This window comes from Doryrhamphus excisus, linkage group LG1 (genome assembly GCF_037039965.1).
Source record: "Doryrhamphus excisus strain RoL-2023G ecotype Guam linkage group LG1, RoL_Dexc_Guam_v1.1, whole genome shotgun sequence".
In the NCBI taxonomy this organism is placed as follows: Eukaryota; Metazoa; Chordata; class Actinopteri; order Syngnathiformes; family Syngnathidae; genus Doryrhamphus; species Doryrhamphus excisus.
Genome location: NC_136357.1, coordinates 19,348,923 through 19,364,467, shown reverse-complemented (window position 1 = coordinate 19,364,467; position 15,545 = coordinate 19,348,923). Strand labels below are relative to the sequence as shown.

General features: G+C 42.5%; 1 protein-coding gene across 1 annotated transcript in view; it reads right to left on the bottom strand.

Moving 5' to 3' along the window:
• Positions 1–15,545, bottom strand: part of glg1a (golgi glycoprotein 1a) — a 60,375-nt gene that overhangs the window by 24,410 nt on the left and 20,420 nt on the right. Inside the window, exons 5-7 of the mRNA XM_058074815.2 lie at positions 1,669–1,872; positions 1,459–1,530; positions 1,186–1,372 (exon numbers count right to left, since the gene is read on the bottom strand). Of these exons, the coding sequence (XP_057930798.2) occupies positions 1,186–1,372; positions 1,459–1,530; positions 1,669–1,872 (463 nt within the window). The remainder of the gene's footprint in view (positions 1–1,185; positions 1,373–1,458; positions 1,531–1,668; positions 1,873–15,545) is intronic.

Sequence of the window (15,545 nt, the reverse complement as noted above, 5' to 3'; positions counted from 1 at the left end):
GAGCACTGAAAGATCGGTCTAAGACACCGTAAGGACGCAGAACACAACACATCTTCATATGCTGTTAAAAAAAACATGCAAATACAATAAAGCATATAAAAAACAAAAGCTAGGAGATCCGAGACCTCGATTCCATGTGCGTGGGTTTTCTCCGGGTACTCCTGTTTCCTCCCACATTCCAAAAACATGCTAGGTTAATTGGCGACTCCAAATTGTCCATTGGAGCGTGTGAATGGTTGTTGTGCCCTGTGATTGGCTGGTCATGATCATGTCAATTTCGCCATCAAACATGCCGGTTCTCTCTCATTATTTTTGGAGACTATCATTAGATAGTCCATTCAACTTGTGGTGTGTAACTCGCCCTGCGCTTCAATTGTAATCCATGCGGGATTCTGTCTTATTATTGTCGGAGTCTGTTGTTGTTGTTGTTAGGTAGTCCTCCCGGCAGCGCCAGTCATCGTGTCAATTTCGGCATCGTATCAAACATGCTCCTTCACTTAGTTCAGTTAGGACGCTGATAAATTGTTACTTACTGCTTGCTGTGACTCTTCCACACGACAAAGTGACGTTGGAAAGCCGTCGAGTTTCAACAAGTTAGTCGGCTAGTCCAGCTTCATACTGACCCATATTCAAAAACAGTCCAGTGTGAAATGCCGTTGACAGATTAAAATGCATTTCTTTTGCTGGTAGGGTATCAGGAACCCCAACTACTTGTGCCTGACTGTGGTGGGCGCCTTTAGGAATTGTAAATAAATGTGGCTTTCCCGTACGAGCCACTGCTTGCCACGTAAACAGAGAAGTGAGCTTGGGGGAGCACAGGGGTAGCAGAACTTAGGGAGGGCAGAGAGCTTATCTGGCTTACAGCCACATCCATATAGGGAAGTCTGCTCATCTGTGACATCACAAAGGGGCAGATTTACCACGCCTTTTGAACTCGAGCATTTCAGCCATCCCAACCTTTAGGGCTCACTTCCAAATGCACAAATCTCATTATCTGAAACTTTGGCATTGTTTAAGATTAAGATTAAGATATGCCTTTATTCGTCCCTCAGTGGGGAAATTTGTATTTGTTTAACACAAGAATATAACAGCCTAACTACAGTTATTGGTCAGAAAAGTGGAAAAAGCATAATAGGTCCCCTTTAAGGGGTGAGGATATGAGTGCGGGAGACAGGCGGGCCCTACCGCGATGCACGGCCGACTCAAGGCAGAGCAGCAGGTAGGACAGACGAGCCTCTCTGGCTCGAGGCATGCCGCTGTCCATGCTGCAGCGGTACTTCCTCAGGTCTGACTTGCAAGCTTTGGCCAGCGAGTAGCTTACTTTGTAGTCCTGAGCGATCAGCTTCTGCCTGGTGGTCAGTGCCTCACGACACTTTAGGAATACATGAACATCATTAGTGTCACTTTTGCACCAGCCGGTGCAGGAAAAACAATACAAACACACATGTGCATACTCACCCTCTCAGACATGACCTCCTCAAACTTGTGATTGAAGAGACACTTGTAAACTCGCCCCTCGCCCGCCAAAGTCTGCACCAATAAAAAACAAACATCTGCATGAACAGATGCTAACTCCTTGACAAAATAAAATAGTAGTAATCCAAAAATAGTAAAATAGTAATAGTAAAATAGTAAAATAGTAATCCAATAATCAACAATGACACTCACGTTTTCACAGAGGCGCTCACGGTCCTCGCGGCAGGCGAAGTACAGGTAGCGATCCAGGTGGAAGTCATCAGAGGAGAGCTCTGCCACCCTCATGATGGACTTTTTGCACTCGTCCTTGATGGGATGTGCCCCCGGCTGTTCTTCTGCCTCCCGCACCAAACCTTTCTCCAGACAGGCAATGACCTCGCCCTGTGAGTGGATGTCCTACACAAATAAAAAGGTAAATGTCACAGCAGGCCAGATGAGGGTGTGGTGGGAGGGTCAACAATGTATACAGACAAATGAATGGATCTCTAAGAGCCACTTAGATATTAAAGCAACACATGGATATGGTAGAAGTCATATACGTATATTTCAAGAAAAACCTGCAACTCAGCTTTGTTATATTGCTGGAAAAGCCTATAATTAACTAATTTAATCCCAGTAATTTTTCAAAAGCTGTTCCTTTCGGTACCGGCCATTTTCAAGGATTTTGACTGATTTTTCAAGGCACACAGACTATTGTGTTCTTGGCCTACATAGACATGGTCTTTACCAGAAGAAAAAAAAGACTTATCTTTCATCAGAAAAAAAAGCTTGCTGCTACCTTTTTCCGTTCTACAGTAATCAACAGTATACTTAAAACTGCACCAAACGTGCTCTCTTGTCAAGTGGAATTGCATCATTACCTATTTGTGCCTCTCAAAAACACGTCACCAAGAGTGAGTGGTTGGGTTGAACAAAACGTATAAATACGTCTTTGAGCAAAAATCAACTTCCATCTTTGCTTTTTGCCCCATTGTCAAAATATTGAAATATTATTCTAAAATAACCTAATCTTTGCATATTTTATTTTCATATTTTTAATAAATATTAACATATTTTTCATATTTTTAAATATTGATTTGTACTTTATCCCCATACTATACTGTAGCTGACAAAACTGTTTTTTGTTGTTTCTCATGTTATATGTATTATAAGTATAAACTAGAAAATTCCCGCGGAAATTTTGATGGACTGGCCACCTGTGCTGTGAACCTCGGGCCCGGTGTGCCAACGGCTACCATGGTAGCACCCAGCAAGAAAGCCTCAAGTACGGAAAAGGTTGATGCAGTCCAATAGTGTCCCCACATCATGCCAAGTGTGTATTTGCCTTTAAACTTGAGTAAATTAGCTAAAATGCTAACATGCTAACGGCTACCATGCTATTACCTAGCAAGAGGGTTTCAAGTTTAGAAAGTGCCAAGGTTGTCCTATAACCTCCCTACATCATGCCATGTGTGTATTTGCCTTGAGACATGAGTAAATTAGCTTAAATGCTAACATGCTAACATGCGAGCAATTACAATTTAGCCACAGAGAAAGTTCAGAAGTTTATCTAAAAAATGAGCCATCAATCACGTTTCTACGTGGCCGTATGGCTGAGCTACAAGGCTGTGAAAAGTCTGTAAATTCTCGTTTTCTCTGGAATGCGGCTGTTGTAAAAATAGAAGGGGTGTACCTAATCTACTGGCCCATTTTTGAACGTTTCGGTTATAGCGTCGCCATGGTTACACAAAACGTTCCAAAAAAGAAATACCGCTGTAGTCCCAAGCGTCACGATTCCGACGGTGTAACATGTGTGGGTCCTTCTTGCGGTTTTGGCCGCATTACGCGCGCAAAAATGGGAAGATTAAGATATAATAAGAAGAACTAGAAAATTCCCACGGAAATTTTGATGGACTGGCCACCTGTGCTGTGAACCTCGGGCCCGGTGTGCCAACGGCTACCGCGGTAGCACCTAGCAAGAAAGCCTCAAGTACGGAAAAGGCTGATGCAGTCCCATAGTGTCCCCACATCATGCCAAGTGTGTATTTGCCTTTAAACTTGAGTAAATTAGCTAAAATGCTAAAATGCTAACATGATAATGGCTACGTGCTAACACGTAGCAAAACAGCCTCAGGTCCTGAAAAGTTTGGGGCAGTCCTACAGTGTCCCCACATCATGCCATGTGTGTATTTTCCTTTAGACATGAGTAAATTAGGTAAAATGCTAACATGTTAACAGTCATCATGCTAGCACCAAGCAAGAGGGCCTCAAGTTTAGAAAGTACCAAGGTTGTCCTATAACCTCCCCACATCATGCCATGTGTGTATTTGCCTATATATGTGAGTAAATTAGCTTAAATGCTAACATGCTGACATGCTAGCAATTAGCATTTCGCCACAGAGAGAGTTCAGAAGTTTATCTAAAAAACGAGCCATCAATCACATTTCTACGTGGCCGTATGGCTGAGCTACAAGGCTGAAAAAAGTCTGTAAATTCTCGTTTTCTCTGGAATGCGGCTGTTCTAAAAATAGAATTCTGTACCTAATCTACTGGCCCATTTTTGAACGTTTCGGTTAATAGCGTCGCCATGGTTACACGAAACGTTCCAAAAAATAAATACCGCTGTCGTCCCGAGCGTCACGATTCCGACCGTGTAACATGTGTGGGGGTCCTTCTTGCGGTTTTGGCCGCATTACGCGCGCAAAAAGCGGAAGATTAAGATATAATAACTAGAAAATTCCCGCGGAAATTTTGATGGACTGGCCACCCGTGCTGTGAACCTCGGGCCCGGTGTGCCAACGGCTACCGCGGTAGCACCTAGCAAGAAAGCCTCAAGTACGGAAAAGGTTGATGCAGTCCCATAGTGTCACCGCATCATGCCAAGTGTGTATTTGCCTTTAAACTTAAGTAAATTAGGTAAAATGCTAACATGCTAACGGGTACCATGCTAGCACCTAGCAAAAGAGCGTCAACTTTAGAAAGTGCCAAGGTTGTCCTATAACCTCCCTGCATCATGCCATGGGTGTATTTGCCTTTAAACATGAGTAAACTAGCTTAAATGCTAACATGCTAACAGTCATCATGCTAGCACCTAGCAAGAGGGCCTCAAGTTCAGAAACTGCCATGGTTGTCCTATAACCTCCCTACATCATGCCATGTGTGTATTTGCCTTTATACATGAGTAAATTAGCTTAAATGCTAACATGCTAACGGCTACCATGCTAGCACCTAGCAAGAGGGCCTCAAGTTTAGAAACTGCCAAGGTTGTCCTATAACCTCCCTACATCATGCCATATGTGTATTTGCCTTTAAACGTGAGTAAATTAGCTTAAATGCTAACATGTTTACAGCCATCATGCTAGCACCTAGCAAGAGAGTCCCAAGTTTAGAAAGTGCCAAGGTTGTCCTATAACCTCCCTACATCATGCCATGTGTGTATTTGCCTTTAGACATGAGTAAATTAGCTTAAATGCTAACATGCTAACGGCTACCATGCTAGCACCTAGCAAGAGAGCCTCAAGTTTAGAAAGTGCCAAGGTTGTCCTATAACCTCCCTGCATTATGCCATGTGTGTATTTGCCTTTAAACATGAGTAAATAGCATGAATGCTAACAGGCTAGCAATTAGCATGCTCGCACCTAGCAAGAGGGCCTCAAGTTTACAAAGTACCAAGGTTGTCCTATAACCTCCCTACATCATGCCCTGTGTGTATTTGCCTTTAGACATAAGTAAATTAGCTTAAATGCTAACATGCTAACGGCTACCATGCTAGCACCTAGCAAGAGGCCCTCAAGTTCAGAAACTGCCATGGTTGTCCTATAACCTTCCTGCATCATGCCATGTGTGTATTTGCCTTTACACATGAGTAAATTAGCTTAAATGCTAACATGCTAACAGTCATCATGCTAGCACCTAGCAAGTCAGCCTCAAGTTTAGAAAGTGCCAAGGTTGTCCTATAACCTCCCTACATCATGTCATGTGTGTATTTGCCTTTAAATGTGAGTAAATTAGCTGAAATGCTAACATGCTAACAATCATTTTGCTAGCACCTAGCAAGAGAGCCTCAAGTTTAGAAAGTGCCAAGGTTGTCCTATAACCTCCCTACATCATGCCATGTGTGTATTTGCCTTTAAATGTGCGTAAATTAGCGTAAATGCTAACATGCTAACAATCATCATGCTAGAACCTAGCAAGAGAGCTTCAACTTTAGAAAGTGCCAAGGTTGTCCTATAACCTCCCTGCATCATGCCATGTGTGTATTTGTCTCTAAACATGAGTGAATTAGCTTAAATGCTAACATGCTAACAGTCATCATGCTAGCACCTAGCAAGAGGCCCTCAAGTTTAGAACGTACCATGGTTGTCCTATAACCTCCCTACATCATACAATGTGTGGATTTGGCTTTAGACATGAGTAAATTAGCTTAAATGCTAACTTGCTAACGGCTACCATGCTAGCACCTACCAAGAGGGTTTCAAGTTTAGAAACTGCCCAGGTTGTCCTATAACCTCCCTACATCATGCCATATGTGTATTTGCCTTTAAACGTGAGTAAATTAGCTTAAATGCTAACATGCTAACAGTCATCATGCTAGCACCTAACAAGAGAGTCCCAAGTTTGGAAAGTGCCAAGGTTGCCCTATAACCGCCCTACATCATGCCATGTGTGTATTTGCCTTTAGACATGAGCAAATTAGCTTAAATGCTAACATGCTAACGGCTAACATGCTAGCACCTAGCAAGACAGCCTCAAGTTTAGAAACTGCCAAGGTTGTCCTATAACGTCCCTGCATCATGCATGTGTGTATTTGCCTTTAAACATAAGCAAAGTAGCTTAAATGCTAACATGCTAACAGTCATCATGCTAGCACCTAACAAGAGAGTCCCAAGTTTAGAAAGTGCCAAGGTTGTCCTATAACCTCCCTACATCATGCCATGTGTGTATTTGCCTTTATACATGAGTAAATTAGCTTAAATGCTAACATGCTAACGGCTAACATGCTAGCACCTAGCAAGACAGCTTCAAGTTTAGAAACTGCCAAAGTTGTCCTATAACGTCCCTGCATCATGCATGTGTGTATTTGCCTTTAAACATAAGCAAATTAGCTTAAATGCTAACATGCTAACAATCATTATGCTAGCACCTAGCAAGAGGGCCTCAAGTTTAGAAACTGCCAAGGGTGTCCTATAACCTCCCTACATCATGCCATGTGTGTATTTGCCTTTAGATGTGAGTAAATTAGCTTAAATGCTAACATGCTAACATGCTAGCAATTAGCATTTCGCCACAGAGAGAGTTCAGAAGTTTATCTAAAAAATGAGCCATCAGTCACGTTTCTACGTGGCCGTATGGCTGAGCTACAAGGCTGAAAAAAGTCTGTAAATTCTCGTTTTCTCTGGAATGCGGCTGTTCTAAAAATAGAATTCTGTACCTAATCTACTGGCCCATTTTTGAACGTTTCGGTTAATAGCGTCGCCATGGTTACACGAAACGTTCCAAAAAATAAATACCGCTGTAGTCGCGAGCGTCACGATTCCGGCGGTGTAACATGTGTGGGGGTCCTTCTTGCGGTTTTGGCCGCATTACGCGCGCAAAAAGCGGAAGATTAAGATATAATAATAACTAGAAAATTCCAGCGGAAATTTTGATGGACTGGCCACCTGTGCTGTGAACCTCGGGCCCGGTGTGCCAACGGCTACCGCGGTAGCACCTAGCAAGAAAGCCTCAAGTACGGAAAAGGTTGATGCAGTCCCATAGTGTCACCGCATCATGCCAAGTGTGTATTTGTCTTTAAACTTAAGTAAATTAGGTAAAATGCTAACATGCTAACGGGTACCATGGTAGCACCTAGCAAGAGAGCGTCAACTTTAGAAAGTGCCAAGGTTGTCCTATAACCTCCCTGCATCATGCCATGGGTGTATTTGCCTTTAAACATGAGTAAACTAGCTTAAATGCTAACATGCTAACAGTCATCATGCTAGCACCTAGCAAGAGGGCCTCAAGTTCAGAAACTGCCATGGTTGTCCTATAACCTCCCTACATCATGCCATGTGTGTATTTGCCTTTATACATGAGTAAATTAGCTTAAATGCTAACATGCTAACGGCTACCATGCTAGCACCTAGCAAGAGGGCCTCAAGTTTAGAAACTGCCAAGGTTGTCCTATAACCTCCCTACATCATGCCATATGTGTATTTGCCTTTAAATGTGAGTAAATTAGCTTAAATGCTAACATGCTAACAGCCATCATGCTAGCACCTAGCAAGAGAGCATCAAGTTGAAAAAGTGCCAAGGTTGTCCTATAACCTCCCTACATCATGCCATGTGTGTATTTGCCTTTAGACATGAGTAAATTAGCTTAAATGCTATCATGCTAACGGGTACCATGCTAGCACCTAGCAAGAGAGCCTCAACTTTAGAAAGTGCCAAGGTTGTCCTATAACCTCCCTACATCATGCCATGTGTGTATTTGCCTTTAGACATGAGTAAATTAGCTTAAATGCTAACATGCTAATGGCTACCATGCTAGCACCTAGCAAGAGAGCCTCAAGTTTAGAAAGTGCCAAGGTTGTCCTATAACCTCCCTGCATTATGCCATGTGTGTATTTGCCTTTAAACATGAGTAAATAGCATGAATGCTAACATGCTAGCAATTAGCATGCTCGCACCTAGCAAGAGGGCCTCAAGTTTACAAAGTACCAAGGTTGTCCTATAACCTCCCTACATCATGCCATGTGTGTATTTGCCTTTAGACATAAGTAAATTAGCTTAAATGCTAACATGCTAACGGCTACCATGCTAGCAACTAGCAAGAGGCTCTCAAGTTCAGAAACTGCCATGGTTGTCCTATAACCTTCCTGCATCATGCCATGTGTGTATTTGCCTTTACACATGAGTAAATTAGCTTAAATGCTAACATGCTAACAGTCATCAGGCTAGCACCTAGCAAGTCAGCCTCAAGTTTAGAAAGTGCCAAGGTTGTCCTATAACCTCCCTACATCATGTCATGTGTGTTTTTGCCTTTAAATGTGAGTAAATTAGCTGAAATGCTAACATGCTAACAATCATTTTGCTAGCACCTAGCAAGAGAGCCTCAAGTTTAGAAAGTGCCAAGGTTGTCCTATAACCTCCCTACATCATGCCATGTGTGTATTTGCCTTTAAATGTGAGTAAATTAGCGTAAATGCTAACATGCTAACAATCATCATGCTAGAACCTAGCAAGAGAGCTTCAACTTTAGAAAGTGCCAAGGTTGTCCTATAACCTCCCGACATCATGCCATGTGTGTATTTGCCTTTAGACATGAGTAAATTAGCTTAAATGCTAACATGCTAACAGGTACCATGCTAGCACCTAGCAAGAGAGCCTCAACTTTAGAAAGTGCCAAGGTTGTCCTATAACCTCCCTGCATCATGCCATGGGTGTATTTGCCTTTAGACATGAGTAAATAAGCTTAAATGTTAACATGCTAACAGTCATCATGCTAGCACCTAGCAAGAGGGCCTCAAGTTTAGAAACTGCCAAGGTTGTCCTATAACCTCCCTACATCAGGCCATGTGTGTATTTGCCTTTAAATGTGAGTAAATTAGCTTAAATGCTAACATGCTAACAGTCGTCATGCTAGCACCTAGCAAGAGAGCCTCAAGTTTGGAAAGTGCCAAGGTTGTCCTATAACCTCCCTACATCATGCCATGTGTGTATTTGCCTTTTATACATGAGTAAATTAGCTTAAATGTTAACATGCTAACGGCTACCATGCTAGCACCTAGCAAGAGAGCCTCAAGTTTAGAAAGTGCCAAGGTTGTCCTATAACCTCCCTACATCATGCCATGTGTGTATTTGCCTTTAAACGTGAGTAAATTAGCTTAAATGCTAACATGGGAACAGTCATCATGCTAGCACCTAGCAAGAGAGCCTCAACTTTAGAAAGTGCCAAGGTTGTCCTATAACCTCCCTACATCATGCCATGTGTGTATTTGCCTTTAGACATGAGTAAATTAGCTTAAATGCTAACATGCTAACGGCTACCATGCTAGCACCTAGCAAGAAATTCCCAAGTTTAGAAAGTGCCATGGTTGTCCTATAACCTCCCTGCATCATGCCATGGGTGTATTTGCCTTTAAACATGAGTAATTTAGCTTAAATGCTAACATGCTAACAGTCATCATGCTAGCACCTAGCAAGAGGGCCTCAAGTTTAGAAAGTGCCATGGTTGTCCTATAACCTCCCTACATCATACAATGTGTGCATTTGGCTTTAGACATGAGTAAATTAGCTTAAATGCTAACATGCTAACAGTCATGCTAGCTCCTAGCAAGAGAGCCTCGAGGTTAGAAAGTGCCAAGGTTGTCCTATAACCTCCCTACACCATGCCATGTGTGTATTATCCTTTAGACATGAGTAAATTAGCTTAAATGCTAACATGCTAACGGCTACCATGCTAGCACCTAGCAAGAGGGCTTCAAGTTCAGAAACTGCCGAGGTTGTCCTATAACCTTCCTGCATCATGCCATGTGTGTATTTGCCTTTAGACATGAGTAAATTAGCTTAAACGCTAACATGCTAACAGTCATTATACTAGCACCTAGCAAGAAAGCCTCTAGTTTAGAAAGTGCCAAGGTTGTCCTATAACCTCCCAACATCATGCCATGTGTGTATTTGCCTTTAGACATGAGTAAATTAGCTTAAATGCTAACATGCTAACAGTCATCATGCTAGCACCTAGCAAGAGAGCCTCAAGTTTAGAAAGTGCCAAGGTTGTCCTATAACCTCCCCACATCCTGTCATGTGTGTATTTGCCTTTAGACATGAGTAAATTAGCTTAATTGTTAACATGCTAACATGCTAGCAATTAGCATTTAGCCACACAGAGAGTTCAGAAGTTTATCTAAAAAATTAGCCATCAATCACGTTTCTGCGCGGCCGTATGGCTGAGCTACAAGGCTGTGAAATGTCTGTAAATTCTCAGTTTTTCTCTGCCATGTGCTGTTCTAAAAATAGAAAGGGTATACCTAATCTAGTGGCCCATTTTTTAACGTTTCGGTTAATAGCGTCGCCATGGTTACACAAAATGTTCCAAAAACTAAATACCGCTGTAGTCCCGAGCGCCACGATTCCGGCGGTGTAACATGTGTGGGGGTCCTTCTTGCGGTTTTGGCCGCATTACGCGCGCAAAAAAGGGAAGATTAAGATATACGGAATAACTAGAAAATTCCCGCGGAAATTTTGATGGACTGGCCACCTGTGCTGTGAACCTCGGGCCCGGTGTGCCAACGGCTACCGCGGTAGCACCTAGCAAGAAAGCCTCAAGTACGGAAAAGGTTGATGCAGTCCCATAGTGTCACCGCATCATGCCAAGTGTGTATTTGTCTTTAAACTTAAGTAAATTAGGTAAAATGCTAACATGCTAACGGGTACCATGCTAGCACCTAGCAAGAGAGCGTCAACTTTAGAAAGTGCCAAGGTTGTCCTATAACCTCCCTGCATCATGCCATGGGTGTATTTGCCTTTAAACATGAGTAAACTAGCTTAAATGCTAACATGCTAACAGTCATCATGCTAGCACCTAGCAAGAGGGCCTCAAGTTCAGAAACTGCCATGGTTGTCCTATAACCTCCCTACATCATGCCATGTGTGTATTTGCCTTTATACATGACTAAATTAGCTTAAATGCTAACATGCTAACGGCTACCATGCTAGCACCTAGCAAGAGGGCCTCAAGTTTAGAAACTGCCAAGGTTGTCCTATAACCTCCCTACATCATGCCATATGTGTATTTGCCTTTAAACATGAGTAAATTAGCTTAAATGCTAACATGCTAACAGCCATCATGCTAGCACCTAGCAAGAGAGCATCAAGTTGAAAAAGTGCCAAGGTTGTCCTATAACCTCCCTACATCATGCCATGTGTGTATTTGCCTTTAGACATGAGTAAATTAGCTTAAATGCTATCATGCTAACGGGTACCATGCTAGCACCTAGCAAGAGAGTCCCAAGTTTAGAAAGTGCCAAGGTTGTCCTATAACCTCCCTACATCATGCCATGTGTGTATTTGCCTTTAGACATGAGTAAATTAGCTTAAATGCTAACATGCTAATGGCTACCATGCTAGCACCTAGCAAGAGAGCCTCAAGTTTAGAAAGTGCCAAGGTTGTCCTATAACCTCCCTGCATTATGCCATGTGTGTATTTGCCTTTAAACATGAGTAAATAGCATGAATGCTAACATGCTAGCAATTAGCATGCTCGCACCTAGCAAGAGGGCCTCAAGTTTACAAAGTACCAAGGTTGTCCTATAACCTCCCTACATCATGCCATGTGTGTATTTGCCTTTAGACATAAGTAAATTAGCTTAAATGCTAACATGCTAACGGCTACCATGCTAGCACCTAGCAAGAGGCCCTCAAGTTCAGAAACTGCCATGGTTGTCCTATAACCTTCCTGCATCATGCCATGTGTGTATTTGCCTTTACACATGAGTAAATTAGCTTAAATGCTAACATGCTAACAGTCATCAGGCTAGCACCTAGCAAGTCAGCCTCAAGTTTAGAAAGTGCCAAGGTTGTCCTATAACCTCCCTACATCATGTCATGTGTGTTTTTGCCTTTAAATGTGAGTAAATTAGCTGAAATGCTAACATGCTAACAATCATTTTGCTAGCACCTAGCAAGAGAGCCTCAAGTTTAGAAAGTGCCAAGGTTGTCCTATAACCTCCCTACATCATGCCATGTGTGTATTTGCCTTTAAATGTGAGTAAATTAGCGTAAATGCTAACATGCTAACAATCATCATGCTAGAACCTAGCAAGAGAGCTTCAACTTTAGAAAGTGCCAAGGTTGTCCTATAACCTCCCGACATCATGCCATGTGTGTATTTGCCTTTAGACATGAGTAAATTAGCTTAAATGCTAACATGCTAACAGGTACCATGCTAGCACCTAGCAAGAGAGCCTCAACTTTAGAAAGTGCCAAGGTTGTCCTATAACCTCCCTGCATCATGCCATGGGTGTATTTGCCTTTAGACATGAGTAAATAAGCTTAAATGTTAACATGCTAACAGTCATCATGCTAGCACCTAGCAAGAGGGCCTCAAGTTTAGAAACTGCCAAGGTTGTCCTATAACCTCCCTACATCATGCCATGTGTGTATTTGCCTTTAAATGTGAGTAAATTAGCTTAAATGCTAACATGCTAACAGTCGTCATGCTAGCACCTAGCAAGAGAGCCTCAAGTTTGGAAAGTGCCAAGGTTGTCCTATAACCTCCCGACATCATGCCATGTGTGTATTTGCCTTTTATACATGAGTAAATTAGCTTAAATGTTAACATGCTAACGGCTACCATGCTAGCACCTAACAAGAGAGCCTCAAGTTTAGAAAGTGCCAAGGTTGTCCTATAACCTCCCTACATCATGCCATGTGTGTATTTGCCTTTAAACGTGAGTAAATTAGCTTAAATGCTAACATGGGGACAGTCATCATGCTAGCACCTAGCAAGAGAGCCTCAACTTTAGAAAGTGCCAAGGTTGTCCTATAACCTCCCTACATCATGCCATGTGTGTATATGCCTTTAGACATGAGTAAATTAGCTTAAATGCTAACATGCTAACGGCTACCATGCTAGCACCTAGCAAGAGAGCCTCAACTTTAGAAAGTGCCAAGGTTGTCCTATAACCTCCCTGCATCATGTCATGGGTGTATTTGCCTTTAAACATGAGTAAATTAGCTTAAATGCTAACATGCTAACAGTCGTCATGCTAGCACCTAGCAAGAGGGCCTCAAGTTTGGAAAGTGCCAAGGTTGTCCTATAACCTCCCTACATCATGCCATGTGTGTATTTGCCTTTAGACATGAGTAAATTGGCTAAAATGCTGACATGCTAACGGCTAACATGCTAGCACCTAGCAAGAAATTCCCAAGTTTAGAAAGTGCCATGGTTGTCCTATAACCTCCCTGCATCATGCCATGGGTGTATTTGCCTTTAAACATGAGTAATTTAGCTTAAATGCTAACATGCTAACAGTCATCATGCTAGCACCTAGCAAGAGGGCCTCACGTTTAGAACGTACCATGGTTGTCCTATAACCTCCCTACATCATACAATGTGTGCATTTGGCTTTAGACATGAGTAAATTAGCTTAAATGCTAACATGCTAACAGTTATGCTAGCTCCTAGCAAGAGAGCCTCGAGGTTAGAAAGTGCCAAGGTTGTCCTATAACCTCCCTACACCATGCCATGTGTGTATTATCCTTTAGACATGAGTAAATTAGCTTAAATGCTAACATGCTAACGGCTACCATGCTAGCACCTAGCAAGAGGGCTTCAAGTTAAGAAACTGCCGAGGTTGTCCTATAACCTTCCTGCATCATGCCATGTGTGTATTTGCCTTTAGACATGAGTAAATTAGCTTAAACGCTAACATGCTAAAAGTCATTATACTAGCACCTAGCAAGAAAGCCTCTAGTTTAGAAAGTGCCAAGGTTGTCCTATAACCTCCCAACATCATGCCATGTGTGTATTTGCCTTTAGACATGAGTAAATTAGCTTAAATGCTAACATGCTAACAGTCATCATGCTAGCACCTAGTAAGAGAGCCTCAAGTTTAGAAAGTGCCAAGGTTGTCCTATAACCTCCCCACATCATGTCATGTGTGTATTTGCCTTTAGACATGAGTAAATTAGCTTAATTGTTAACATGCTAACATGCTAGCAATTAGCATTTAGCCACACAGAGAGTTCAGAAGTTTATCTAAAAAATTAGCCATCAATCACGTTTCTGCGCGGCCGTATGGCTGAGCTACAAGGCTGTGAAATGTCTGTAAATTCTCAGTTTTTCTCTGCCATGTGCTGTTCTAAAAATAGAAAGGGTATACCTAATCTAGTGGCCCATTTTTTAACGTTTCGGTTAATAGCGTCGCCATGGTTACACAAAATGTTCCAAAACCTAAATACCGCTGTAGTCCCGAGCGCCACGATTCCGGCGGTGTAACATGTGTGGGGGTCCTTCTTGCGGTTTTGGCCGCATTACGCGCGCAAAAAAGGGAAGATTAAGATATACGGAATAATAATAACTAAACAGCAATAACAATATGGGCTGGCTCAGTAGCCAGCCCATAGACTGCTACTGCAAGTAGCAGTCTATGGGCTGGCTACTGGGCCAGTCCATAATAATAACTAAACAGCAATAACAATATGGGCTGGCTCAGTAGCCAGCCCATAGACTGCTACTGCAAGTAGCAGTCTATGGGCTGGCTACTGGGCCAGTCCATAACTAGAAAATTCCCGCGGAAATTTTGATGGACTGGCCACCTGTGCTGTGAACCTCGGGCCCGCCGTAGCACCTAGCAAGAAAGCCTCAAGTACGGAAAAGGTTGATGCAGTCCCATAGTGTCCCCACATCATGCCAAGTGTGTATTTGCCTTTAAACTTGAGTAAATTAGCTAAAATGCTAAAATGCTAACATGATAACGGCTACCGTGCTAACACGTAGCAAAACAGCCTCAGGTCCTGAAAAGTTTGGGGCAGTCCTACAGTGTCCCCACATCATGCCATGTGTGTATTTTCGTTTAGACATGAGTAAATTAGGTAAAATGCTAACAGTCATCATTCTAGCACCTAGCAAGAGGGCCTTAAGTTTAGAAAGTACCAAGGTTGTCCTATAACCTCCCCACAACATGCCATGTGTGTATTATCCTTTAGACATGAGTAAATTAGCTTAAATGCTAACATGCTAACGGGTACCATGCTAGCACCTAGCAAGAGTGCCTCAACTTTAGAAAGTGCCAAGGCTGTCCTATAACCTCCCCGCAACATGCCATGTGTGTATTATCCTTTAGACATGAGTAAATTAGCTTAAATGCTAACATGCTAACGGGTTCCATGCTAGCACCTAGCAAGAGAGCCTCAACTTTAGAAAGTGCCAAGGTTGTCCTATAACCTCCCTGCATCATGCCATGGGTGTATTTGCCTTTAAACGTGAGTAAATTAGCTTAAATGCTAACATGCTAACAGTGGTTATGCTAGCACCTAGCAAGAGAGCCTCAAGTTTGGAAAGTGCCAAGGATGTCCTATAACCTCCCTACATCATGCCATGTGTG